Raw genomic sequence first — 26,503 nt, 5'->3', positions numbered from 1 at the left:
CCAAAGATGGGATAGCGGGAGAGCAGACACAGCAATCTGGCTCCTCCTTTGCTACTCCATTCTTGGCGGGATCGGCTGCATTACTTCTGGAATTCTGCCGGGTGGGTCCACTTTTCGAACAGGCCAAAGGTGCAGAGAGATATTTGAGAAGGTACGATGGAATATCCGCGGTTTTCAGGATGATTGCGGGGAACAACCCAGTAGACAAAGGGCTATACCTCGTCCAATTGGGGAAGTTCCTTGATCCGGTCCGAGCAATTACTGGAAAAAATGATACATTCGATCCCATACGTCATTTGGCAGGAAAGATCTACGAATCTCTGGGGGGCTTTGGCAATGACGATCTCAAAAGGCCTTAAAGACGCCCAATCACAATCAAAGGTGTGTAATGTGTCACTTAGTCTATATGTATATTGAAGCCAATAGTCCTTTCTCTATGGAAAACGTGCGCGGGCCCTCCCAGAAATCAACTTTGAGTTCATCTCCCTTCTACGGTGCGAGAACAGTAATCCGGCGGACAAAGATGATGAGCTAACTGACATCTTAAGCGACCGCTGGATGAAGAACATCTTGACTGGGCAGTTTTGGTTTGTGGGGCAAATGGACCACAACCCCAGACACAAGTGGTTCGTACAGAAGGTACAGAGGATAGGATGTATGATCTACAATACCGCATTTGATGAAGAGTCAGGCACGTGCAAGTTGGGCACCATCATTAAACGAGTGAATGTTCTAATTTTTTGTTGCTTTTGTTTGACTACGAAGGAAAAAAAAACAAGATCAAGCGCACGTGTAGAGAGTAGAAGGGCGTGGTATCCGCCAGTTTGCTCATTCGTTGACAAAATCCGAAAAGTTGTTGATAATAGAAAAGGCGCGCGATCCGCCGGTTGCTCATCCGTGGAGAGAGATAAAAAAAAAGTCAACCCGAGATGTCCGTTGAATGGCGAATACTCCAAAGAAAAAAATTTAACTACTAGGAGCGAGTCTTCTGTGTATGGGGTCCGAGATTTCTAGTCAACAGAGAGGACCCCGCCATGGACCTTCTTCTCGTGATCGTTGCGCTTGTCCTTGCGCGGAAAGGCGCGACCATACGGGTGAGAGCGTGAGCGGTTGCAGCCAGGGACCGAGCACCAAAAAGCGGTACTATGAAAATGGTAGGCGTTCTGGTGACGTTGGAGATCCGCCAGGCGGCTGAAGGATGAGCGGCTGCAAGGCTGGATGGTGCAGTAAAATCTCCAATCATTAACTTCGAATTCGCCGGTATGACTTCTGTCGTCGCCTTGCAATTAGCAAAACCCTAAAAAAAAAAAAACTTACCCCGCCCTGGCTGGGGTACTTGCAGCCCCAGGACCAGGCTCTGCGGGGGGATTGGGTGGAATATGCGCCCCAAGGGCACCGAGGGGCGTAGCCCATGCAGGCAGCCCCCAGGCGACATCCGAATGGATCGAAAGGTCTGCCCCGAAGGGCGCACTAGCCCAAAGGTTTGCGTCGACCACGAATGCGTTGTTGTAGCCTTGTTGGAAATCGGAGTCCCAAGGGGAAGACATCAGGCTGTTCTGGCTGGCGGCGGCTGCCCCAAAGGCTGGATTGACGACGGTGTCCATGTTTCCGTTGCTCAGAGTTGCCGGAGCGTTCAGCTGAGGTCCGATATCTCCGCTAGAGAACTTAGGCTGAGGCTCCTGAGGTTGGGTAGCTAACGGTTTCTCCACGTTGGCATCGTTGCGGAAGAGTTCGTCGAGAAGCGTCTGGTCTAGGCTATCTGCGAGATCCAAGGCATTGGGAAATGCAGTGTCAGCATCGAGGGGCGGCCAATTGTCCATGTTGACGTTTCTGTGCAGATCGCTTCGAAATTTAGAATCTGATTGGTTGTTCGGGTGGTACGAGGTGTTGAGAAGGCTAGGAGAGGTGTCAGAAAGCTCCAAAATTCACAGCGGGAGATGCTTTGATCTTATGCGGAATTAGTGAGCCCTGAGTCTCGTAAAGTCTGGAAGAGGCTTACGCCCTTCGAGGCTTGGCCGTAATAACAAGGTTGTCATGGTGCAACCCCGGAGCAGGTCGTCACATGCAAGGCTGCTACGAGCCTGGCTCCGACCACATCAGGTCTCTCGTATACACTTCATGGATCACACGGATGTGAGATTGAATCTAATTCCTACTTTTTATAATCTCTATGATTGGGAGTTATTTTGAGATGCATACATCTTTTGCTTCCTCCGCAGCGAAAGCCCTAATTAATTCTTTGGTCAAGTCCAAACAATAATTTGAAGGCACTCATCTTGTTATCTACCGTGAGCTCATGCTTGTATCACGCATGTGAATTTAGAATCAGAGCGAGATATCTTTTAGGGAAAGATAAAAGCATCAATTGGCTATAACAAATTACCGAAATCGGGGAGGGCAGTTAATGCCTTCCTCAGGCTAGCTTATTAAAAGCGTCAGACCCTAGTGTTCCTAGAACTATATTTCTAATAACCCAAATGGACGACCGATAGAACTAGTCTGTCAGTAGTCGTTGTGAACAGTGATCCCATGAACCTTGCGTTCATGATCGTTGCGCTTGTCCTTGCGTGGGAAAGCTCGACCGTTAGGATGCGCGCGGGAACGGTGACAGCCAGTCCACGAACACCAGAACGACGCAACCCCTAAATGGCAGGCATTCTGGTGGCGGTAAAGATCCGCCAGCCGACCGAAGGCGGGGCGAGAGCACTCCGCAAAGAGACAGTGGTATTTACCATCTCGCATCTCATGGAAGGATGGAGTCGCGGATGGGTCAAATGTAGGTCTAGATTGATCAGCATTACTGATAATCTTCTTTGCAGGTTAGGCGAGGGTGGTCACTTACCCAAGTCTCGTGGGGGCTGGGAATAGGTGCGCTGTGGATAAGTTTATGGGATATGGCTGTGGACCTCGACCACGACAGTCTCCAGTCCCCTGATTGGTTGAAATCCATTGACTTTGTCGAATCAGCGAGGTGTAAAAAAAAAAATTACCAAAAAGGTCCTAGCTCGACCGCGCTAGAACCTAGGTGTGGCGGTGCAGCAACCCATTGCTCTGGATGATATGCAGCTGGATCTGACTGCATGGATCTCTCCAGGCGTGGAATGGCACCCTGTTGCTGGTTCCGACCAGTGATATCTCCTCCAGCCAGTGACCACGGATCGCCGAAATCTCCGGGATATTCGGGACGTTGGACATGGCCGTAAGTTGGCTGCCATGTATCCACTGCAAAGCTTGCCGTAGGCACGATACCCGGAATCTCCTGTTCTCCTTGTCCAGGCATGTCTTCGACTGCATCGATTGCACCTGACCAAGGCAGGCTCGCGGACGGAGGCTGAAGTGTTGTGTCTGGATTCATGGCGAAGGCCGCCTGCGCGGCTCCGACATTGCTGGCGCGAACGGTGGTGGCATCGTCAGGATTCTCTCCGCCCAGACCACTGGTGAGGCCTGGATTAGCTGAGAATGCAGAATCCATGTCGAAGGGCGGCCAGTCGGTTGCGTCGACGTGGCCGTGCAGATCTCCGAAGGGCGAGTCGTTTGGTTGGCTGTTCATGTTGCACAAAGACTTGACGAGGCTGGAAGAAGAACCGAGAAGCTTTGGAAATGAGGGCGGGATATTTGCTGAACTTATCTTTGAGAGGAGTACTTTGAGGCTCAAAAAGGTGACAGCAGGGGTTGCGCCCCTCGACGATATCAATGCCTGGGGCTAAGTTATTGCATCTGGCTGTCATACAAGCGCCTCACCGTAGAAGGGTCCTATGGATTACACATGTTTCATTTGCATCAAAGCACTTTGGAAGACTCCATAGTTGCATTGAAAAGAACAATTCTGGAACTATAGCTGATATGGCGGAGTTGAATCCGTAAAGTACGACATCACAAAGCCCGTCATCCTACGTAGATTGTGAGACTAGAAAGCGGAAAGAACGAAGACCCCAAACACACAAACATCATCCTCAGCACCATTGTTGAAATGGTGCTGCACGCCGGCCTGCCAAAGAAGTGGTGCTATCACTGGCCACGCGGGCGCGTGATTCCATGGACCTTGCGCTCGTGCTCGTTGCGCTTGTCTTTGCGGGGAAATGGGCGTCCTGCAACTCCACGCTCGCAGCTGGCGTTGGAGCACCAATAGGTGGTGGCTTGGAGGTGATACCCGTTCTGGTGTCTGAAGAGGTCCGCCTCCCGGGAGAAACTCTTGTTGCAGGGCTGAAGGAGGCAGTGGTACCTGCCATGACGCTTTTCATGCAACGCGCACGGACGATTACATAGTCTTGCGCCGCCCCATAGTTTAGCATTTCTTTTTAAAAAAAAAGACCTACCTGGCATCTGCCGGGGTAGGTGCAGATCTGACGCCCGGCTGCGCAGTGTGCATGGAAGCCATTGGCTCCAGCATGGACTCGAAGGGCGTCGCCCCGGTCTGTGGAACCAGGCTCATCGGCTGATCGACCATCTGAGGCAGGCCCCATTGGCCCGCCCCGAAGGGCGCGCTAATGCCGAAGGTGGCAGGGCCTGCAAGGCTGTCAGCCTCGCAGCGGTCAGTAGCTCCCGTCATCCTACCAGGCTGAAACATCCAAGCGTTGTCGTCGATCAGAGGGTTGAAGGAAGAGGGAGCGACAGCGCCGTGCTGTGGCTCCGGGGCGGCGAAGCTGTAGTCGTTGGTGGGGAGGAAGTTCTGCTGCGGAGCCTGGAGGCTCATGTCGAAGACGGCCATGGTTTGGTCCTCAGTCATGCGGTTGTCGTTGGGGAGGCTGGCGAGAGCCTCATCGAGCCACTGGTAGTCGAGATCGAGGTTGTCATTGGTGGAGGACATCGACCCCTGCTCGAGGAAGGGCGACCAATCGCTGGCCTCTGACGTGGCGGTGAAGGGAGGCTGAAAAGATGACATCTTATTGGACAAGCTTGGACAGACGAAGGTCGAGACGGAGTGGAGGAGGGGCAAAATCAAGGTGAAGCAGGGTGTGGGTAGGGTGCTGTATTATCTTGCGCGTGGCCAGTCTTGAGCGAGAAGAGCCGCTTGCAGGGGTCGCGCCCTTCGTGTCGCTCATCGCAACTACTTGCATTTTGCAACACCGTCTTGCAGATTCACATGAGATCGTTGTTTTTGATGAGAAGATAACTGCCAAGAATTGTAACACTACAGTCGTAGACAGCGAATAAGACGAAAGACGTCAGTGTGCTCATGCGATGACGAGAAAATGGAAACCAAATTTGAGAGACTAGCAAAAGCGATCACGCTGAACCCCTGTGTGAGCTCTTCACCAGCTCTTCACCCATCACTGACCCCCGAGATGAGGATACTCGACACCGTGGATCTTCCGCTCGTGATCAGTGCGTTTGTCCTTGCGCGGGAACGGGCGGCCATACGGGCCAGCACGCTCGCATCCGGGGTGGCCGCAAAAGAACGATGTGCTCTGTAAATGGTAGGCATTCTGATGACGAAAGAGATCTGAAAGCCTCGTGAAGCTCCTAGAGCACGACTGAAAGAGACAGAGGTATCTGTCTCCCTGCTGCACGTGGAGTGAAGTCCCTATGGCTAGCCCCGTAGGATTGGAATCGAAGGAGCTTCACCGTCAGTTGATCACTAAGAAATGAGGCTCTTGAGTTGTGCTTACCTTGGAAGGAATCCACCAATCGGATTGAGGGGTGTGGTTGGATTAATCGAACATGCAGAATCGGGAACGATCGGCCTCAAGGGAACCCTGTTAGTAAAAAAAAAATAGGGCTTACCCGGCGCTGGCTGGGATGTATGCGGCTCCTTTGTCTTCTTCGACGGGCTGATTCGCTGAAATTTCCACATTCAAGCCGTAGAACGGCATATCCCCTATCAGTGGCATCTCAAGGATATCTTGTTGGGCGTAGTGGGGATCCGATTGGTGCGCTCCAGAGGGCGCGCTAGGCCAGGGTGTGTTGGCACCCGGCTGAACCTCAGCCTGCTGCGACACAACTTCCCACGTGATGAAATGGCTCTGAGTAGTCCAAGAGAAGTCTTCGGTCATGAATTCGATACCGAAGTTGCCGTCCAGCATGACCTGGTCCTCGGCGGAGAGCTGAGACAGGATGTCCGCATTGGAGTAGTCCCAGCCAAAAGGATCGGGGAAGAGCGGCAAGGCCGAGACCGGGCCATTAAGGAGTTGCTGAAACTCATCGCTGAGGCTGATGCTGGCTTCTTCGGAGGAGGCCGGGTTGAATTCCTGCTGTTGCCCAAGCTGATCGACAAATCCGGTGTCGGTGGGCTCGCTTGAATCCATGTGGGGAAAGGGCGACCAATGAGCCATGAGTGACGTGTCTCTGCAGGTTATAGACGAATGATTGGATCTTGGGGGTACACAGAGGCTTGCAAGTTGTGAAAAAAGAGAGAGAAAGGGGATGGGGCAAGGGCGAGGGGAAGCGCTGACCTTAAGCTTCACTGCTGCTGCTCCGCGGCTGAAATCTGCTTGACAGGGGGACGCCCTTCGGGGCCTGAACTTAGCGTTGCAAAACGACAATAGACTGACAGCGCGTGTTCGCCGTGTGGATCCTTGATCAGTATCATCGAAATGGCCGGGAATCATGATAGTGGGTGCATATCAATGAAGGACCCTTTGAGAGTAATTCATTCTCCAATTTTTCATCTCTTTTTTTATGAGAATACCAAAGCCCTGCTGACTATCCAAAAAGCAAAAAACATTCAAAGCGAGAAAAAGAAACTTTCCCATGATAAAGACAGTCGTGACAGAAATTGTCCATGTGCTTATAGTGGTCGTGACGCGCTAATAGAACCGCGTAAGTCTCCCTCAGGCAAAAAAAAAAAAAAAAACATGCCGAAAGCTCCAACTCCAGGTTCATCCCTGTAACCAGATCATCAGATGTTCTCCGCAAGAGTGTAGTCAACATGGTGGACCTTGCGCTCATGCTCGTTGCGCTTGTCCTTGCGGGGGAAGGAACGACCGCGCTCACAGCCGCTGTAACGGCACCAGAAGAACTTGGTCTGGGCGTGAACATTGTTCTGGTGACGCTCGAGGTCTCCGAGCCTCTTGAAAGAAGGATTGCGACAACCCGGGTGCAAGCAGAAATATTTGTTGTCGCGCATCTCCCATGTAGATCCAGCTGTAGAGCGCTCGGAATCCTCGTTTGAGCTGGACCATTGTTATGGAAAAGCTGCCATAGCTGCAGATGTTGTACATACCTGGATATGAGCCTTGGATCCACTGGAAAGGTCTCTAATCCTTGCCGAAGCATGATTGGACCGGATACCGATGTAGTTTGTGCGCACAGCAGCCTGCAAATACCTGCATATTAGCGAAGAGTTAAAAAAAAAAAACTCACCCGATTGGTCGAACTGCGGCAGCGACCCCTGCACGCGGCTGACCACCGACATAGAAAGAGGGCGTGGCCCCTGTCTGTTGTGCGTTACCACCGAGGACGTAGTCTGGTTGGTCAGCTGAAAGGTCAGTGCTCAGCGGGAAGGCCGAACCATCCAGAGGACTGCCTTCCCCAAAGCCGTGTACCAAGTCCGTGCTGACACGAAAGTCAAGCCGAGGCTCAGCTGTAGGTGCAAAGACGTTGCGGTTTCCAGCCTCAGCCCCCATGACAGGAGTTGGGAAATGATTCAGCTCGAGCATTGCCAGAGTGCAGGTACCGCTTGGGAAGCTGTTTGCTTCGTGGGAATCGTAGTAGCCCTGAGACTGGAGTGGGCTGATGGAAGTGGAGTAGGCATGGTAGCCGGCGCTGGAGTCTTCGAACAACAAGTCCTGAAGGAGGGCATGGTCGATGCCGTCGTCAGCAGGGGTAGATTCGATGCCGGCACCGACGCTGGTGGCGCTGAAGCTCGTTTCGCGCTGCTCATGCTGTAGAGCAAAGCGTTTGTTGAATCCGGAGGTCATTATGGAGGCGTGATCTGTTTCTCGGTCAGTTATAAGGTGTCAAGAACAAAGTGATTGAGACAAACTTGGATGTTCTGGGATTTGATAGAGGAGTTGGTAACGGAATTGTAAGAGTGAAGGTCGAAAAGGTCTCAAACAATGGCTTACAGGTGAGTTCTGTATTTGTTTGGGTGTGAGGGTATGAGCTGGCAGGGCCTGTTTGACAGGGGTGCCGCCCTTCGAGGCTGAGGATCATATCCATTCTGTCCAATCAGCGGTTTGAACAGCTACGGACACCGTCAGCTTTGTGAAACTGCACAATTAGTGTCTGGATGGAATTCTAGATTTGATGTTGTCATGTCTAGAAGAGTTTGGTTCTCGTGGGAATATTGTAACGGCTCTGAAAGATGAGCTATAAGTCCGAAAAACTGTCAATCACATATCAAAAGGACGGCCTGGGCCTCGCTAGGCTGCAAGGCCTCATAACGGCAGTGTAGGAACCGGATAGCAAATACAGACTTAACACACCAAAGGCACACAGCCCTACAGATGCAAGCTATTCATTTATGTTCTTATATCATATGCTTTGCTAAAGAAAAGCAGACCACCACGTTATCATTAGCATCAACATAACAGAGAAAGCTGGGAAATCATATATCTTAAATCATCATCGTCAAAGCCGTCTGAAACAAGCGCTCGCGGAAACATGACATCGTACATAGAGAAGAAAGGAAAGAAAAATGAAAGACGGATCTGAGAGAGTTTCTTGAGAGAAATGAGGGAAAGTTACATAATGCGCCTAACGCTATGCAGCATAACAGTCGTGACCGCCATATCTTGTTTAAAGGGAGAGAGATGGACAGAGAGAGAGAGAGAGAGAGAGATGACAAAAGAAGAAAATCCCAGCCCGCACACAGGACCAAACACCTCCTCTGATAGCATCCCAACAAACGAAAACAACATCCCCATTAAGCGGCCAACCCCCCGCTCACCCCCTCTCCATCATCATGCCCCCCAATCCCATCTCCGCCTCCGCCTCCATCGGCACCACCGGCTCTCTCCTATCCAGCGGAGAACCAGGCACGCCCTGTCCCTCGGCGTTCTCGCCATTCCCATTCGCAAACACCTTCTCGACCGGCGACTGGATCAGCCCCTGTTGCTGTTGCTGTTGCTGTTGCGGCTGGTGCGACGCGATGGCGGCGGGCGGCGCGCCGCTGGCGACGGCCGTGTTGAAGGCGTGCCAGAAGTCGGGCGCCTGCAGGATGTAGCTGGACATGGCGACGCGGAAGCGCTGGCGGTAGTCCTTGGGCGACGTGACCGTCGGCTTGTTCTTGCCGCGGTCCTTGATCCACGTCTCGAGCTTCTTGTCCCACGTGTACGTGCGGATGCAGTCTGTTGGAGGTTGTTTGTGTTAGTTGCTGTTGTTGTTTGGGGAGACGGATTGGGGTGGTGAGGGGCGGTGACTTACCAATGATACCAACGACAATCTCGCGGTTCGAGTCGTTGAAGCCGGCCATGAGCGAGTAGTCCATGACGTTCTGCTTGCTGAGGAAGAGCGTGTCGTTGTAGACGCTGAGCGTGAGCGTCTTCTTCGTGTGCTCGCGGACGAAGATGGGCTTCTCGAAAATGATGTCGACCAAGTTTTCGTCCAGCAACACCTCGTCCTGCTCGCCAGTGCTCTGGATCTTGCGGTTGCGCATCGAGCCCTTGAGATCGAAGCGGCGCAGGTCGTTGCCGCGGTCATAGAACAAATTCTCCATGACGAGCATGAAGCAGTCGAAGTCGCGACCGCTGGCAGGGTTCTTGATCGTGACCTGGAACAGGCCGAACATCTTGGCGATGACCGAGGGAAGGTTGTTGAAGAGGTTCTGGTGGATGAACGAGAAGTAGTCGGGCGCGAACTTGAGGAAGGCGCTGACCTCGATTTGCGAGAGCGACTTGAGGACGAAGCGGTCATCGAGCGTCTTGAGGAAGAGCGACTTGGTCTTGCCACCCTTGGAATCCCACTTCAAGCACCGAGACATGGACTCAACAAAGCGGTCCGCCACACCACATTTCCGGCGCATGGCATCGAACGATTGGGCAAAGAAGATCTTGCACGTAGCCCGAACACTCCGGTTCTGGAACACGTACTTGATGTTCGTGTTGGATTTGTGCCGCAGGTTGTGTTCGATGTTTGCCTCTTCTGAGTTCACGCTGTGTTCACTGTCATAATCCCCGCAATCGCCGAGCTCACTTCGGAACTCCTGCAGCTTGCCCAAGTAGTCGCCGTTCGACAAAGCCAAAGCAATGATCGAACTAGGCTCATCCTCGCGGACGATGATATCCGAATCCTCCCAAACATGCTCAATAGGCGCGAATGGGTAATCCAAAGGCGTCCAGCCACTGGCTGAGCGCTCAGACCAGAAGTTGTTCAACATCTTCATCATGAACGACTTCTCGTGCCTGGGAAGGTCAATGCTCAAATCAGTGGAGGAGTCCATGGGCGGCAGAATTCCGGAGCCATCCGAGATATCAGGAATACCAATGTCCTCAAGGATATTCTCAACGTCGCTTGCGTCACCTTCCACATCGGAGTGATGGTGCAGGCTGGCAGTATCCGTGACGCTTTCCGTGCCATCCGTTCGCTTCGTGTGTTCTATTGGTTCCTCATGATGCCTCTCAACAGGCGATTGCGAGTCCAAGGTCGGGGTAGTTGTCGAAGTGTAGCTGCTCTCATTCAGCGTGCTGGTGTCTGCGCTGAGGCGGGGAGGAGGCGTTGAAGACGTCAAGTCTTCGTCAGACTCCTTCTCCTGAACTGCATCGGCGGCATCACGGTAGATCTCGACGATGGGCTTGGAAGAAGCTAAAGGATAGGCACGTGCCTGCCGGCTCTTCGCAGCCCGCTGGTGCCTCTCACGCAAGCGTTGCCTTTCGAATTCCTTACTGAGCTGCTCGAAGTGCTTGGCAAGTGTAGAGACCTTGGGATTATTTGGCTTGGCGTTACTGGTGCTGGGAACGGAGCGAGGGATCATTGAGTGAGTACTCTTATTGGACCGCAAGGAGCCTAGACCAAGTCTCTTAGACATGCGTTCCTCGAGAGCTCGCGCTGACTCAGTGAGACTCGGCTTTGAAGAATCAGATTTGCCAGTGCTTGATGTCGCCACTGTTGTGCTCGAAGAATTGTTTGCTGCCTGCTGCATGCGTGCAATGCCGGTAGATGACTGAGCTCGGCTGATCAGCGTCGACCCAGGCTCACGCTTCGACATGTCGACCAGGCGTGGAATGCGCGACTCTGGAACCCCTTCCGCAGATGTTGCTTGATAGTCTCCACCACCGCGCATCTGTTCAACGAGATCTGAAACGGTTCGGGAGAGCGGAGCTGGGTGAGCGATGGTAGATCCAGTGGCAGTAGACGTCCTCGAGAGATCCGCTCCAGGAACTTGTAGTTCTTGACTTGCTTGCGTAGACTGAGTCTTGGGCGAAGAGGGGGTATCGGCAGGGACGGCGAGGTCAAGGTGTCGCACTTCCTCACGTTCGACAGCGTCAGTCTGATCCAATGCCGGAGCAGGTGGCGCGGACGGTGCGTGGTCTTGTACTGCAACATCTGGATCTGGCGCAGGTTGCGATGGCGCTTGGCTTTCCGCTGCTGCTTTCTCTGCGTCTTTATAGTGCTGGTCTTGCTCCACAACTGACGCGAGCACATCGCGAGTCTGTTCCGGGGACATGCCAGTAGGTGTTGCCGCCGTGATATTCTCGCCATCCTTTTCAGTGACCTGGCCACCGTCTAGCACAGCAGGTGCTTCCTCAACGCCTTCCTCTATTGAGTTCACCGATGTCTGCGACTCATCTCGGTCCAGGAAAATCTTCTTCAGCTGTAGCACGGCAAGTCGCTGAATATCCTTCTCCGACGGGAAGAACGCCTTCTCAAACTTTGCGAAAGTGTCATCCCAGGCCAAAGCCTTCTCGTGAATAGCCCTGATAGCTCGATTGAGGGGAATGATTTCGTAGTACCGCGAACACATGTACTTGTCTTGAAGTTTGCGGCGTAAGAAGTCTTGTTCATCATTGGCACGCTTCATCAGATTTGCAATCTCGGCCTTGCACGCCTCGTGCTTCTCCGGAACGACGCTGTCGACTCTGATGCTCTTGATACGAGCCTTCACCGACGCCATGAATTTGTCTAGGCGGTCTTCAATCCTGGAGAATTGTTCGTTCTTGAGCCTCAGATCTCGATCGACTTTCCAGGTAATAGTAGGTCTTGGAACGATGACCTCGTAAAGCTCGATAGGGTCGTATTGGATCCGCAAGGCGATGTTGTTAAATCCAAAGTACCGAACGTGGTTGCGGTGAATATCGTGAGGACAAATATCAGCTCGAGGGTGCAGATTAGTGCTCCAGAAGGTCAATTCCAGATACTTGGCAAAGGAGTACTTCCAAGTGCTCTCGGACATGGGGATTGTTTGGGTTTCCTGCCCACAGACTCGGCAGCTGCTCCACATGAGCATCGTGTTGTGGAGACCGCGAATCTTAGAAGGGTATTTCTCGACAACGACACTCATTTGACCCTCGCCGTGTATGTAATGCCGATGATGCTCGACCATCTTCTTGCCGCAGCCGTTTGCAGTGCATATCTGGTTCGCGGTGTAGCAAAGATCTTCCACATACTGACCGAGCGTGCAATCTGCAGCAAAACCATGGTCAAGGTCGTGCTCCTTGTAAAATTCCAACGAGATGATCTCAGGGCCGATGCAAGGCGTGGAGGTTACCGAGTTAACGACGCTGTAGAGTACGGCGATTTTCTGGTGGGTGAAGGGGTCGAAAAGGTCGCTATTCGCAGAGAGATATGCCTCCCACTGCCTCTTTTGGGTCAAATAGTTGTGCATCGCCTTGTCGTATTCCGCATCATGCACGGCATGTAGGAAGTCGCGAACTTGTCTTGAAGCTTTCTGCACAACTGTGTGAACCATCTCCGGCTGCACAAGCTCGAACCTCTCATGCGAATCTTGCTCTTCGTCTTCTTCGTCCTGGATTTGGCTGTATTGATCGCGCAAGCGCCTGAGGTAGGCAAGGCGTCTCTCCTGTTCTCTTGCCTGGGTGAGGAGGTATGGCTGCATAAATTTGATGAACGGCGAAGCGGACAGGATCTTTGTTCTATGCTTCTCAACCATGTCGCCATAGAAGGAAGGCATGGGCACATCCTCGGGAATTGCCAGCTCTTGGCTTGAAGTGATTGCTTTGGCCTGCTCGGAAGTATGCTCCAAGGGCTGGCTCTGTTCTTGATATTGCTGCTGGATATCCGACTTTGTTTGTGAATACTCGGAAGTCTGGATCGATGTCGCATCGTCGGCTTGTGCGTCGGTTGGTTGCCCTGTTTCATCCTGGACCTGAATGGTCGGGTTATTGTCCGAGCTGCCATTCGCACCCGGCAGAGCTGCGGGCTTTGCAACCTCGCCACCCTGGGCAGTCAGCTCGTCTGCTTGCTTCCCGGGCTTATCACCAGCGCCTTCTATAGAGGATGGTATCAACACAAACTCGTCGCGCATGAGACAGGTCTCCAGCTTGAGGTTGTACACGACATAGCAGAGGAACTCGGTGATTTGCTTGAGTTTCCGCAAGGTGGTTGTATCCGTACCGCGGAGGACTATGGTGCAGCCAAGCTCCTTCTTGCATCCAGACAAGTAGATGTAGGTCTTCTTGACGCGTCCGTGCACATACGTCTTGACATCAAAGCTTTGACACTGGCCTAGGGTCGATGGATCGGTTGCAAGTTTATCGATGGATGAGATCATTCTGATCTGGAGACACCGAGAGACAGCGTTGAGAACCGATGCCTTGATGTTGTGAATGACGGTGATGTTGGCCTCATCCAGGTATTGCAAGGCTAAGCCGGAGACATTGCGCTGGACAAGCAGAACCTGAGGATTTAGCGCGGCAATGCGGCCAACAAGGTTACGCAGGAACTCCCGCTCTTGTGCTATGACTGGCTCAAGACTCATGAAGTGCTGTTGATGACGCGCGTATTCAATGGGAAACGTGACGATGAGCACGCGAGGCTGGGGAATGCTTCGTGGCATGCTCTTCAGCGCCACGTTCTTGGTAAACACAACACCAGAAATGTATGACGTATCGCCTGGCCTTCCACCCGGGATTTTCTTCAGTTTGATGTAGTGTCGAATATCAATGTCGTCGCTCCGCTGGACGTCTGGGTTGACGTCATCAGTGCATCGCAAGAGAATTGGCATTAGGGCCTTCTCCCAGCTGGAGGCTGCGGCGACATTCGAATCCTGGAGCATCTGCCGAAGGAGTTTTCGGACGTGTTGCAAGCTTGCTCGGTTGAGCTCGACGGCAGGCGCGTGTTCGCCGCGCATTGAAGCACTGCGGACCATCTTGGACCCACCTCCACTGACCTGGGCAAGAGTGGACATGGTTCCGGGCTGTCCGCCGACGATGCTTGCGAGGTTGATGCCGAAAGGCTTGAGTAGGCTGTTGCTCTTGGTCCGTCGCGGTGAGGGCCTGTGTGTCAGGCTGCTGACGCTGAGGTTGCGGCGGCGGTGTTGGCGGGGAATATGCCGACTCGAAATGCTGGCCGCGTCAAGGTCGCGCATGGGAGCTGCCAATTGGGCTGCGATACTCCTGTCCCCGGCGCGTGACTTTCCTTTCTTGATTGCCGCCAAGAGCCCACCGAGCCCGTTTCTATCACCTTCGTTAGTCTCTTGCGGGTCGTTGCTCAACGCAGCGAAGATGCTGGGCGTCTCGTCCTCGCTAGAGTCTTCGTCGGACATGAATGCAGCGAGGTCGGGGTCGATGATGCTGTCGTTATGAAAAGCAGGCAGCATGGACCGCTTCTCGAGCTCTTCTGTTTGATGGCGGTGAAACGGGGCACGATCATCCTTCAGACTGCGCATGTGCTGGTGTCGCGAGTGATGTCTTCTGTGCCCAGACGAGGATAGCGGCCTCATGCTCAACGACCGCAATGATCTTGAGGAGCTCGGCCGCGGCAGGGCCGGGTGGCCAGTGTTGAATTCGATCACGGCAGACCGCAGTCTCTTTTCTCCTGGTTTTCGCGATGTGGGGATACCCATCATTGGCGTCCCGATTTTAGTATGGTCCCTTGCCTTGACACCAGGTGGTCCCTTGGCAACGTCCCCTTTCGACGCATCTGTACCCACTGAATTTCTCCGGTCAAGAGGCTTTGATAAGGCCTCGCTCTCGAAAAGTGAGCTCTGATCAGCGTCTTCTGAGTAATCCGAAGAATCGTCTTCGTTGCCGTTGATGATGGCCTCGCACGGCTTGCACACCCTGATATTTCCGGACTGTCCGAAGACCTTCCCGGAAACCAGAGACGTGCATTTTGCGTCGAAAATCTGGCCGCACGTACGGCAATGGTGCTTTCTGCGAAAAGTGGAGAAGACCTCGCCACAGTAGAAACAGTCCTTTGCGTTTTCATCCCTCATCCAGAACTCCTTGCCAAGAACCCGGCGCTTCATCTGAGCAAGAGTGCTGTTGCTGCTCCGCATATCGGGTTGCCTGGTCTGAGAAACAGACCGGTGGTGGTCGTCCTGGAATGTTGCGTGGCGGGGCTGCGCCGGAGCGACTGTCGTGAGCGAACTCATGCCGTCTGATGACGAAGCGCGAGATGGCCGGAATCCCGGCAAATGCGACGGACCAATCGATACCATGGGCGGTCTGGAAGCACCACTCTTTGCAGACGTGGGCGTGTCTGGGTGGACGTTTTTCACAGTACCCTCGCTGAGTGCTTCCCCGATGTTTGGTTGCCCGGGGTGCGCTTCATTTAGATCCCTCGCGAAGCTAGTCGGTGCCGTTTGGCTGTTCTTTCTTGTAAGGGGGGCACTATGTACGACCGGCCCTGGTTGGCCCTGCGAAAGATCAGAACGAACGCCAAAGAAGCTCCCAGCATCGTTGAGGGGAAGCTCGTCCACGAGAACCATATCCTCCTCCCCAAACACGCTGGAGTCGTCATCCTCTGACACTCGACTGGCGCGCGAGGACCTTGATCTGTCGGGCTGTTGGTCTGGCTGACTGCGGGGTATGCTCCGAGGGGGTGCATTCCTTTCCATTTGAGATGACGTCGTGGAATGACTTGCACGTCTGACCGGATGTTGTTCAGATATCGAGCCAGATCTGGAGCTACTAATAGCTCGCCCCATGGCATGTTCAACAGGCGCGAGAGACAGAAGCGGTTTTGACTTGGCTTGGAGTGGCAGAGGAGATTGGGGCGTGCTTATAGAAGCACGCGAGTTACTCGAGGTTTCAGACGACACAGGAAGAGCAGACCCAGCAGCTTCTTTGAAGGTATTCGCCAGCGGGGAGTGGATGTGCGATTGGGCCGGCGACGACAAGAGAACAGGCGAGGACACGGTCGTTCCTGCTATGCTCCTGGATGCCTTGTGCTTCCCATTCGCCCTGGAGCTGGCCGCCGAGCCATCGCTGTCGTAGCCAACGGTGGGACTGGGCGGGGCCGCAGCCACCTCTTTGCCTCTTCCATATGACGTCCTGAACCTATTATACAACCCGCTCAACCCACCCTGCACCAGGTCCCCGGTTATGCCCTTGCTCTCATGAATGGATGGCGGTGGCGGCGAGGCAAACTGGTCGAAGGTGGTGAGCGTCTCAGAACGTGAGGCGGACGTGTGTATCTGGTCCAGGGCTTCCCGCAGAACTTCCTTGTCCACTGGTGCACGGGACGACAGCGAGGCAATGGATCCTCTGCGGGATGTGCGCCCAAGAGGACCGAGAGAGAGGCGGAGGGTTGATGTGGACGGGCTGGGCACATCCTGGATGTGAGACGAGGGCATGGTGCTGGGGACGGATGACTACAGCATCAGGGCTCTGGAGACAGATTATAAAGTGTCGATAGACTGGCGGCGCGTGATTCTCATGGAAGATCGGGGAACGACCGACTCGGCGGGGTGGCGGGCTACGAGCGTTCAAAGGTAGCGATGGGCTCGTGGGCCTCGGCGGTTCGCACAGCTTGCACAGGCATGGGCAGCAGGCGTGGACGGAAAGCTGCGTTCTGGTTCGGACACTGGAGACACCACACAGCACGAAAGTGGGTGCACGTTCGCCCACCAGCACAACAAGCGCAGGCTGGGGGACGATCCGCAAGGCGAGCTTGGCAGATGACGCCTCGCGCAGCTGCCATCCATGGTCCACCTGCAGCCCGGTCCGACATTTTCGCCGCGCCGCGCTGGACCCTGACTCGCGCGCCTTGACTGGAATCCACCGTGTCACGGGCAGGCGCGTCCCCCGCACGCGTCGCCGCAATTGCCCGCGACTGCAGCATCGCCGCTCAGCCTTGCCATTGAACTTCCGCACGCCATCCCAAGATATTCCCAAGTTCGCCACGAGAAGACCGGCTCTTCGACCCAGATCGACACGCCCTTGTGTTTTCTCCGCGCAGCCTGGTCCATTCCTGCGCCGATAAGCGCGCTCTGCTCTGGACAAATTGCGCTGCACACGCGCGCTATCAGTTGTCCGAAGAAGATGATGCAATAGCCGCCGCAACGCATTCGCAGCGCTGTAGAGACAATGCCTCCCCCAGAAACTTACGGACCGCTAAAGCCATGGCTCGCTGTAGCCGTGGCAGAAGAAGTCGACAGCGTTTTAGTTATGCGGGAGACAAATCCAAACCAGAGAGCGGAATATACCGCATCACAGCAGCTCGAATCTTTCTTCGAAGATGATGGAAGTAATCTCCGGATCTCGGCCGTTAGGAACCAAGGAGATAGGGCATTAGTCCAGCTTGTAGAGGTTGGTCATACCGCCACTTTTGACAGGCCGCACCAGCTCACTCATTTCTAGTTTACCCAACTCGAAGCAGACGCACCGGTCGATGCCATCGTATCAGACGGCGAATTCTCCATTAAGATAAGATTCTCGCGGCATTTATGGAAACATCTCGAAAAGCGGAAGTGTAAAGACATCGAAGGCGGTATAATCCAGATGAGGAGTTTCGAGATCACTATACCCCATTTCAACACAAGCGACGAAGACCAAATCCATCTCCTCTTAAAGGATGCCCAGTTCCATGGTGCTTACGGAGCTGCTACATACGGTCATCCGAAGTCGATTGTTACTTCGCCCAAGATTAGGACACTACTCAGAAAATTTCATGGGGAAGCTTCTGAAGACAGCAAAGATTCTGATGGTGATGCATCATCCCAAGGAGAAATCGCGGAAGCCAGCCAAAGCCTTTTCGCGACACAGGGGCCATTTTCTCAGTTGCCTGTTCTTAGAAACTTTGCGACACAGAGGCCATTTTCTCAGTTGCATGATCTTGGAAACAGGAACAATGGCGCTGCAACGAAAACTCCTACCATCAAAAGTGAGCCGGGCGAGCAAACGAGCGCAAAGGGCAGAGTGCAGCCCAAGCCAGCGGATAGTTCGAAGCTGCTTGCACTTTTGAAGCAACAACGTAGTGGGCCAATGAACGAGACGATGCTTCCATCAGCTCTCCCAAAGAAAGCATCACAGCATGCAGACTCATCCCCGTCACAATCAAAGAGCCAAATACCCAAAACCAACCCGCGACAAGATGTGGCTGAAGAAGAGCATGAAGAGGAAGATGTCGTGGTCATGCACACTGAGGAGGATGCTTCTGGCCTCACTGGCTTGGATGAGGAAATTAACGGCACGGCCAACAGCGGGGAATCGAGAGATCCTGTCGAGCAGCCTAACCCGGATAAAGGTGATGCCCCCAGAGACCCCAAAGTCTCCGCAGAGGGTCAGGTGTCCAAAGGCCCTGCCGCCAACAACAACACGCCTACTTCGTATCAGATCCCGGTGGTCAGTAGTTTGACTGTACCCACAACTAATTCTAGCCTTCCAAGTGTGCTCCCCACAGTTGAGAAGGCTCATTCAACGCAAGCTTCTTCGAAATGCGAAAGGCGATTTTTCCAGCATCCCCGGTGGAATTGCGTACTGCCCGCTACTCGTTCAGCTTGCAAGATACCGCAGGACCAGGAGGAGATTTTGAAGAAGCCGAGTTCTATTTTCCCTGCGCTTATCGGATTCCACTATCCCGTGGCCAACGTACCAAACCACATACTGATGACCCTCACAGCAAGATTAGAAGGACAGAAGCAGAGACTGCACCCACCGGAAAACAGCAGCCCGTACCAAGAAGACCAGTCAACTGTGGTTGAAAATGCTCCTTCGAGTCCCGCAATGGCGGACGCTGTGGTAGATGTGATTTCATCTCCACCGACTGTACATTATGCCTGGAGTTCTTCTCCTGTTCGAACAATGAAACGCCAAGCAGACCTACCGCCAGATAGCAGTTTTCCCGAGGAGCATGATGGAGAAGAGAGAGATGCGTGTCCTCAGACAAGAGAGACAGAAAGCTCGCACCATCCGACTGCTGAGATTCCCTCATCCCCACCGCGTACGGTCTCGGAAGCTCAACCACAAGAGGATCCAATGGATGATTCCGACTTGGAAACATCTGTACCGATGGCTCTTTCGTATAGAAAGCGATCGTTGCAAAGTCCGGCGGGTGAAGTGGACGATCCTGGCAGTCGCAAAAATAACCCTTCGAATCAGATGTCACGGCATGTTTCCTCCTCTGGGAAGCCATACACGCATCTGCACCTTCCAGAAACCACACGTCCCTTGCAAGTGACAACTTCATCTATCTCAGGCAAGACCCCTCCCGTGACGCAACCGCCCCAACCACCGCCGCACAAGGAGCATCATACCTCATCTTCTGCACCTGTCATACCATGCTCATATGAGGTCGAAAGAACAACACGGAATATACCTCAACGCGTGGTTACTTTCGACGGCGCTGCTGAGAGCAAGATGACATCTTTTCCGGATCAAGAGGATGCGGTGGAGCGTCAAATCCAGAATGAACAATCGAGTCGGTCGTCTCAGCGACGAAGCCTAGCATCACCTTCACTTCGAAACCAACACACCCCGGCGAGTCCTGCAGTGCGACATGGAAGGGCTTCGCGAAACAGGAATTCTTCAGCAGACGGTTCGCCAGCTCACCATCGCCCCAAGGACCCGCCCATCAAGCGGGAAGTACAGTCTCCATCGCCTCCACATGAACCCCGCAAGCGAGCCAAGAAGTCTGGCACAAACTTTCACTTCAGCCAAGATGTGCCTGTATCGCAAGAACCTCTTACGTCTTTACATGAATTGAGGCGCAAATTCCACAGCGACGGAGGATACAGAGCTGTCACACCCAATGTGCCTCGACAACGCCGGGGTTCTGGCTCTACATCAGATCGAGCTGGATCTGACGCTGGCATCTCATCAACAAACTCCCCCAATTCGCCAAGTTCTAGGGCGCCCGTACAGGTGAAGAAGGAGCCTGCTGAGGAGGACCCGCATACCACTCGTGAGTCAAGGCAGCCCTCTGCTTCTGCTGCCCAGGGACCGACGTCAAGCGGCGAAGGTTCGAGCACAGTTGTAGCCAAGGCACCTACGAAGGTCAAGACTGAGGTCGTTGAGGAGGAGGATCGGTCACCTTTGTCACCTACGGAAACAGGTGTCATTCCACGACCTGCTTCCCCCGATGGAATGGATATAGACGTTCCTGCTGAAGCACAGCCTCAAGTTTCTCGTATTGGATCTAGTGCTGCTGAAGCTCAGCAGGCAAATGCACCCGAAAACATTAGTCACGTCAAGGAAACACTACCACACGGTCACTTGAATCCACAGCACGTCGAGACTCAGGATAACCCGCAAGCAGCTCTTGGTATTCCTGACAACACGCAAGCACCTGGCGGTCCAGTGCCCTCTCCTGCGAAGGAAAAAGCTGCACCTGTCACGGACCCGCAACGAAATGCGGCTACTGATGCTCCGGTGAACCCTCCTGGTGACGTGGACACAATACAACCGCCACCGAATGCCGATGATGCAGAACGGTCAACCGGCATGCCAACCGGGCCCCCTCGCGAAATTTCTGGTATGACAGAGCCAAGTAGCACCTTCGATCAGTTCAGCCAGATTTATCCTGAGTACACTGGAAATCGCAAGCATTTTGAAAATCTCTGTGGTCAGTTGGAGTGGCTCCGAAGGCAGGACCGTGGTCTTCACCCTTTTCTGTGGGATGACTACATCATCAGGTCCAGGACTGACTACAGGAAATACACGGAGGAGTGCGGCGACGAAGGTATTGATCCTCTCCCATGGCACAAGTACTACGTGGAGTCAATACCTATGCCAAAATTCATCAAAGGGGTCATGAACCCAGCCATGCTGGAGAAGTTCTTTGTCGAGCAGGGTAGATCTTTGAGACCAATCATCCACTCCAACATCTCGCGCATGGAGCACGTACCAGAGAGGAGTCTTCCTCCGACATTCTCGCCGCCGGTCAACAGCGCCCCGGGAGGTAAGGACAATCAGCGTCCCAAAAAGCCCAAGCGGCAGAATAAGCGTAAGAATGGGAATCTACAGCAGGGTGTGGTCGGTTCACCGCTCCGACATAACGCCAACCAGATGCCCGCTCCCTGGACGACCACGACCCCTCTCCCGGCCGCGGGCCCTTCATCCGCCTCCAATCACGCTCAGACGGCGGCTACTTCCACCACCGCCGCGGAGCCATTTCCTCAAAAGCCGCCTCAGCCCGCTCCTCCCGCTCCCGCTACCAGGCCGCCACCCAAGCCACCCGCCCCCACGGCCCACCAGTTGACCGTCCGCGGCGCTCAAAATAACCCCCGACCTCCTCCAACCTCGGCATCGGCCGCAAGGTCAGCACTGGCGGCATCGTCAGCCCGTGCCGCGTCCGCAAAGCCGCCGCCTGCGCCGCCGCCAGCGCGGTCGGCTACGTCCGGTCCGCAGCAGACGGCGGCGGCGGCGGGTGCGGGATCGGCCGCGAAGGGACTGCCTACCATAACCAACCCCAACAAGAGGAAGAGGGACGGTGACGGCTCGCCGCCGCCACCACCAGCACGGCCGGCATCATCGTCGTCGACAATGACGACAAAGGCTACCAAGGAGAAGCGGCCGAATGGCATGCCTGCTCCACCACCTCCAAGTGGTGGCGGTGGTGGTGGCAGTGGTGGCGGCGCCAAAGGGAACAAGCCGAGAAAGACCATGTTCACGATCTACAAGGAGAGGCGCAAAGCCGAGAACAGCAAGAAGTCCACGCCCGGTGGTAGTCGGGCTGGAAGTGTGGTCTAGAGCGGTGGCGAAGGTAGGAGTGGAGGAGTTACGGCCTTAGTGTTGAGGGTGGCGATGTTACGGCGGAAATAACGGGATGGCGGTTAAGGCGGAGTTTGGGGTCTTGGTTGGGGGAAGAAGGATTTGCGGGACGGCTGGATGAGGGGAAGGGGGGCGATTCCAGTGCACATCATTCATGGGAATGTGCGGGACAGGATGGGGATTGACGGGATGGGGAATTATCGACTTTCCCCCAGCGGCACGGAGATGATCAACATGGCGTTTTTTGAAGGGGATTATCTTTTTTTCGTGTGACGTGGGTTGCTAACTACTACTAACCATTCCTACTACCATTCTATCGGCATTGGGGTTTTGCTTTTCCGTCTTTCCCGTTTCACGCTTGACCACCTCTGACCCGTGTTGGCTCGGATAGGCCTACCGTAGCGGTAGCACAGCTCGCTTTCCCTAGCTAGATCGGCATTGGTGCGCGATCAGCAGCTTCCGGGGAGCTGGGTCTGGGGGCGGGTTTTAGTTCCGTTCGACAACACTAGCAGCGAGCAATCACCGGTTTGGGCAAAGCGCCGATCGTGTGGAGATTGTACTGCGTATGTATCTTGTTGGTTCCGCGCGGCAGAGAGAGAGTTTTGGATTATGGGGAATACGGATCTGGCCCTGCAGTCCAGATCTCTGCTTTCTCCTTTCTCGTCACGATCTCATTTGGTTTTGGACAAGACTAGTGCCAATTGCCGCGCAAGGCAATTCAATCTGGTCGCTAATTCTTTCCGCACCCAATCACTTTCAAATAGAAACGGGAGGGCTGAAGAGCTATTCCCGGGGTGGCCGATGGCATGATGCCCCACATGAACTATTTTTTCGATTTTCCTTTTTGTGTGGTTCAAGTGGACAGGGAGCGAGCAAGAAGGATTGTGAAAGCGCAAAATGGGACCAACTCTGGGGCTCTAAAATGCGTCCGGTCTGGACTCGACCTGCATTTCTGTTTTCGTGATGATCGTGGGGAACCTTATCTTGCCCTTCAGCCGCGCGCGCGGGGGTGGTGTGGTGGTGGGCTGAGCGGGTGGACGGGTGGGGGGGGGGAGTGGTTTGGGTCGGGTCTAACGTCGCATGTGAAGCGGGGAAAGCTTCGCGCGGTCCCAAGAATGCTACTGCAGCGGTTTTTGCTTTGTCGCGATCGCGGGTGGCGGTGAGCAATGGGGAGGTGTTCATTGGCTTCTTTGGTTGCTTTTGTGGGCAGGTTGCCCGATGGTGGCTGCGCTTGCGGGAGCTGCAAAGGCGGGGTAAAGGTGGTTGAGTTTGGGTGGGCTGTCGCAACTCTACAGCCGTTGAGGCCGCATCTGGAATGAAAGCTTGTTGTTGCGGTGAAGATTGTCGGCGGGGTCCAGGTTGTGGTCTGGATGGTTTGTTGCAACCCTACTGCTGTTGAGACCGCATCTGGAAGAAGTTTGTTGTCTACGGTGAAGATTGTCGGCGTAGTCGAGATTCACCGTCGTGCCGCTGTGAGCTTGCTATGCAGTATCCATCTGGCATGTGACGCAGTTTTGCATCTGGCCTTCCTATCGAACCACCGCGATGGAGTGCAGTGATGCGCTGGCCGAAGGATCTGGGTGTTGTGCAGCTGCCTGGCCGCTTAGCCGCGTAGCCTTTGAGTTCGAGATGTTACGCCGATTGCCAGACTGCACACCGGTCAACCGTGGATGCACAAGTGAGAGCTGGGCCTCGGCCGCAAATGCAAATCAAAAGGCAATCGGTGAATGACGGAATCCGCGAGACTGCGCAAGCGCTATCGATAGGAGAACTATAGGAAGACGTACCTAGACTATACAGGAGCTACTAAGCTTTGTGCTTGACTCGCCGGGGGGTGGCGACTATTGGAGAGTTCCTCTCGTCCGCTATAGTATGTAAACCTATCACTATCAACACACAGACGTTTCTGACAGTGCTGCGCCATCCGCGCGGGCCCACGGGCATGGAAATCAGGTGGGCCGGGATAATAGATCTATTATCACGATCTATATCCAGTGTTGGTGGTGTGCAGCAATGCGTAAGTGGCTGAAAATAGGCAGCCGCACCATTGAGAGTGCTAAATTACCACATTCGTCATTAGCGACGGGATCGCGATCAACTTGCGCGATACCGGTCAGGGCAGGAGTCAGGTCGCAAAGAGCCCAACCTCTCGTCTCTCCCGCAGCCTCCCGCCAGGAACGAGTTAACGCGGCCGGTCGACGGGAGTGACGCTGGTATGAAGTCGGCGGCTGGAGCACGGTGCAATATCTCGAAAGCACAGACTTGCGGCTGAATCCACGAAGACGATACCAAGATTCCGGATCGTGATCCACAGCTCAGGGGTAGTGCTCGCGGCGAGGCACCATGACGACGACAAAGATAGAATGTCCGCGTGGTCACGATGGTGTTTCGTCGCGTTCACGGGCCGACGCGTCTCAGCACGGTGGGTCTGGGGGGCCTCTCGCGAGACATCACGGCCGACGTCAGAGGATCTGGAGATGTCATCAGCCACAGCAAGAGGCGCAGAGCTCATTAAACTTGGAGGATCCGTCCGAAAGCGGCAAATCAACAACAGTCCGTGAAGGGGAATTCCAAAACAAAGGGTTATGCACAAAGATTTGAGGAGTCAGTCAGAGTAACAGAAATTATGCAGGCAGCAATATGATCGACAGCAAGCCTCACGCGCCCTTCAAGGCGCTCCGCACGGCAGCAAGCACAGGCGCCAATGCCCGCCGCATCTCGCAGCTTTTGTCAAACTCACCGCACCGTCCGCGATACGAACCCCATTATTGATCTGTCGGCAGAAAAAGAAAAAGATACGGTGATGGATGAAGTCATCGTGGCTCACACGCGCCAAGCAGCGCACCTGCTTGCCGCCGCATGCGAGACATGGCGCCCGTCCACGTTCTCGTTTCCGCTTCGCCGGAGCCGAGAGAGGGAAGTGCGTGAGGATCCGTGGCACGTCAGGTCGTCACCTGCATGCGCTCGCTGCTGTCCCAGGTTTTGTTTGTCTTGGGCGACGATGCGTCGTGCATGGTGTCTTTTCTTTTGTGATGGGCTGACAGGCGCATTCGCGCGCAGGTGCCCAGGCTCGGCGCGGGCCACGATGGCGGCAGGCGTGGTGTTGCATTGAATCTGCCCACTTCTGAGCTACTCGCTGGCTTGTCCGTGTTAGCCGCCGTTTTTTCAGAGCTCTGCTTGGCACGGGCAGGGAAGGCGCGGGTGGGATCTTCACGTGCTGGCGGTGACGAAAAAGCAACGGGATCAAAAGAGATGAGATCAGGAAGATGTGCGGCGCGTGAGGAGCAAGGAAGAGTTTGCGATGCCCTCTCGAGCGGAGGAGAGTCTGTGACAGCCCTGTCCGGCGCTTCCGCACTCGCAGCGGGCGTCTGTGACACCGTGGAGGGCGGTCGGCGGTGAGGGCTGCGGTGAGGGAAGCGCCGTGCAGTATTCCCGTCACCACCAGGTCGCGCGGTCACGAGGCCTCGCGGGCGGGCGATCGCTGACTCGGCAGTGGGACCAGAGGGAGCGTCCGCGCGCTAGAAACGGTTCGCGGAGAGCCAGTAATCTGTGCAAGGCTGGCAAGGCTGCCAGTGAGCAGTTGGTGTTGCGGGGATCATCGTCATTGACGGTTGTCACACAGCGGGAGGCCGGCTCACGGACGCAGGGCGGGCGGCAGCTACGGCAGAAAAAAAAAGTGAGAGCCCACTGACGACTATGCACCGGTGGGGGCCGGTCGGCGAGGCCGAAACGGGACGGTGATGCGAAGTGCCCGCGCGCCCGTATTGTGCTCGCAATTAATCCCAACAATGATCTCCGCTGGCATCAGGCGCTTACAGCTCATTCTTGCAAACACCGCCTCTCTCGATCCACATGACCGCACCCCAGCCTTACCCTCTACCTGACTCGCCCGGGCCCGAGACGCGTCGCCCGTCCAACACCATGCGGCAATGTCCGCCAATACTCGGCGCACGAATCTCACGATGTATGAAATCATAGCGAGCCAAGCCGCCTCCCCACATTTCGGTCATGCGAGCGGCAACCCGGCACGGCTGATACAACACCATCGCTTCGCAGGCAATCATGATCGACCGAAGCGGTCACTCACCGCCTGCATTGGGGATCCATCGTGAAGAAAAAATTCCCACCCGCCCGAGATGCCAATCGCCGTGGTGGAGCTCGAGTTGACTCACATGTCGCTTCCACCGTATTCCAAAAAACTACAGGATTCCAAAATGCGCGTCCACCTCGCCGGTATATTGACGGCGATCTCAATCGATAGCGGAGGCGAGGCTCGATACAGGCATCGTGCCATCCTCTCGCTTACCCGCACTCGACACGGCCAATTGTCTCAACACACCGACCAAGTGCGCGATAAGATCTCAACCTCTCTGCCCGTCATCGCGAGCCGCACTGCGCGCTCGACAGCAACCCACACCGACACGGTCCCCGCCCCTGAGGAGGCAAACCATGGGCTCGAGCGCCGCTTCGGTGTGCTGCTGCGTTGCGTCAATGAGTTCGCGAGTCGAGGT

At 54.7% G+C, this 26,503-nt stretch overlaps 8 protein-coding genes across 8 annotated transcripts; 2 read left to right on the top strand and 6 right to left on the bottom strand.

The window, feature by feature from the left end:
* Nucleotides 1-1,313: 1,313 nt before the first annotated feature.
* On the bottom strand, nt 1,314-1,820 carry LTHEOB_8386 (uncharacterized protein; the record flags this gene model as incomplete). Its single annotated transcript, XM_035517857.1, has 1 exon — nt 1,314-1,820. The coding sequence occupies one exon, from the start codon at nt 1,818-1,820 to the stop codon at nt 1,314-1,316; it is 507 nt and encodes a 168-aa protein (XP_035370506.1).
* A 950-nt stretch (nt 1,821-2,770) lies between these two features.
* Nucleotides 2,771-3,550, bottom strand: LTHEOB_8385 (uncharacterized protein; the record flags this gene model as incomplete). The annotated part of the gene is made up of 3 exons (XM_035517856.1): nt 2,771-2,782; nt 2,843-2,873; nt 3,078-3,550. 3 exons carry the CDS (start codon nt 3,548-3,550, stop codon nt 2,771-2,773), a joined length of 516 nt encoding a protein of 171 aa, XP_035370505.1.
* A 762-nt stretch (nt 3,551-4,312) lies between these two features.
* LTHEOB_8384 (uncharacterized protein) lies at nt 4,313-4,882 on the bottom strand (the record flags this gene model as incomplete). The annotated part of the gene is made up of 2 exons (XM_035517855.1): nt 4,313-4,506; nt 4,555-4,882. The coding sequence occupies 2 exons, from the start codon at nt 4,880-4,882 to the stop codon at nt 4,313-4,315; spliced, it is 522 nt and encodes a 173-aa protein (XP_035370504.1).
* Nucleotides 4,883-5,720: 838 nt separating this feature from the next.
* LTHEOB_8383 (1-phosphatidylinositol 3-phosphate 5-kinase) lies at nt 5,721-6,245 on the bottom strand (the record flags this gene model as incomplete). The annotated part of the gene is made up of 1 exon (XM_035517854.1): nt 5,721-6,245. One exon carries the CDS (start codon nt 6,243-6,245, stop codon nt 5,721-5,723), a length of 525 nt encoding a protein of 174 aa, XP_035370503.1.
* A 593-nt stretch (nt 6,246-6,838) lies between these two features.
* On the bottom strand, nt 6,839-7,859 carry LTHEOB_8382 (C2H2 domain containing protein; the record flags this gene model as incomplete). The annotated part of the gene is made up of 2 exons (XM_035517853.1): nt 6,839-7,112; nt 7,303-7,859. 2 exons carry the CDS (start codon nt 7,857-7,859, stop codon nt 6,839-6,841), a joined length of 831 nt encoding a protein of 276 aa, XP_035370502.1.
* A 967-nt stretch (nt 7,860-8,826) lies between these two features.
* LTHEOB_8381 (Zinc finger FYVE-type protein) lies at nt 8,827-16,636 on the bottom strand (the record flags this gene model as incomplete). Its single annotated transcript, XM_035517852.1, has 3 exons — nt 8,827-9,230; nt 9,307-15,852; nt 16,084-16,636. 3 exons carry the CDS (start codon nt 16,634-16,636, stop codon nt 8,827-8,829), a joined length of 7,503 nt encoding a protein of 2,500 aa, XP_035370501.1.
* Nucleotides 16,637-18,266: 1,630 nt separating this feature from the next.
* LTHEOB_8380 (Telomerase holoenzyme est3 subunit) lies at nt 18,267-18,912 on the top strand (the record flags this gene model as incomplete). The annotated part of the gene is made up of 2 exons (XM_035517851.1): nt 18,267-18,626; nt 18,904-18,912. The coding sequence occupies 2 exons, from the start codon at nt 18,267-18,269 to the stop codon at nt 18,910-18,912; spliced, it is 369 nt and encodes a 122-aa protein (XP_035370500.1).
* Nucleotides 18,913-20,366: 1,454 nt separating this feature from the next.
* Nucleotides 20,367-21,971, top strand: LTHEOB_8379 (Telomerase holoenzyme est3 subunit; the record flags this gene model as incomplete). The annotated part of the gene is made up of 1 exon (XM_035517849.1): nt 20,367-21,971. The coding sequence occupies one exon, from the start codon at nt 20,367-20,369 to the stop codon at nt 21,969-21,971; it is 1,605 nt and encodes a 534-aa protein (XP_035370499.1).
* Between the last annotated feature and the right edge of the window lie 4,532 nt (nt 21,972-26,503).

Source organism: Lasiodiplodia theobromae, assembly GCF_012971845.1.
Source record: "Lasiodiplodia theobromae strain AM2As chromosome Unknown scaffold_26, whole genome shotgun sequence".
Lineage (NCBI taxonomy): Eukaryota > Fungi > Ascomycota > Dothideomycetes > Botryosphaeriales > Botryosphaeriaceae > Lasiodiplodia > Lasiodiplodia theobromae.
Note: the sequence above shows the minus strand (reverse complement) of the source record. Positions and strands in the feature narration are given on the sequence as shown.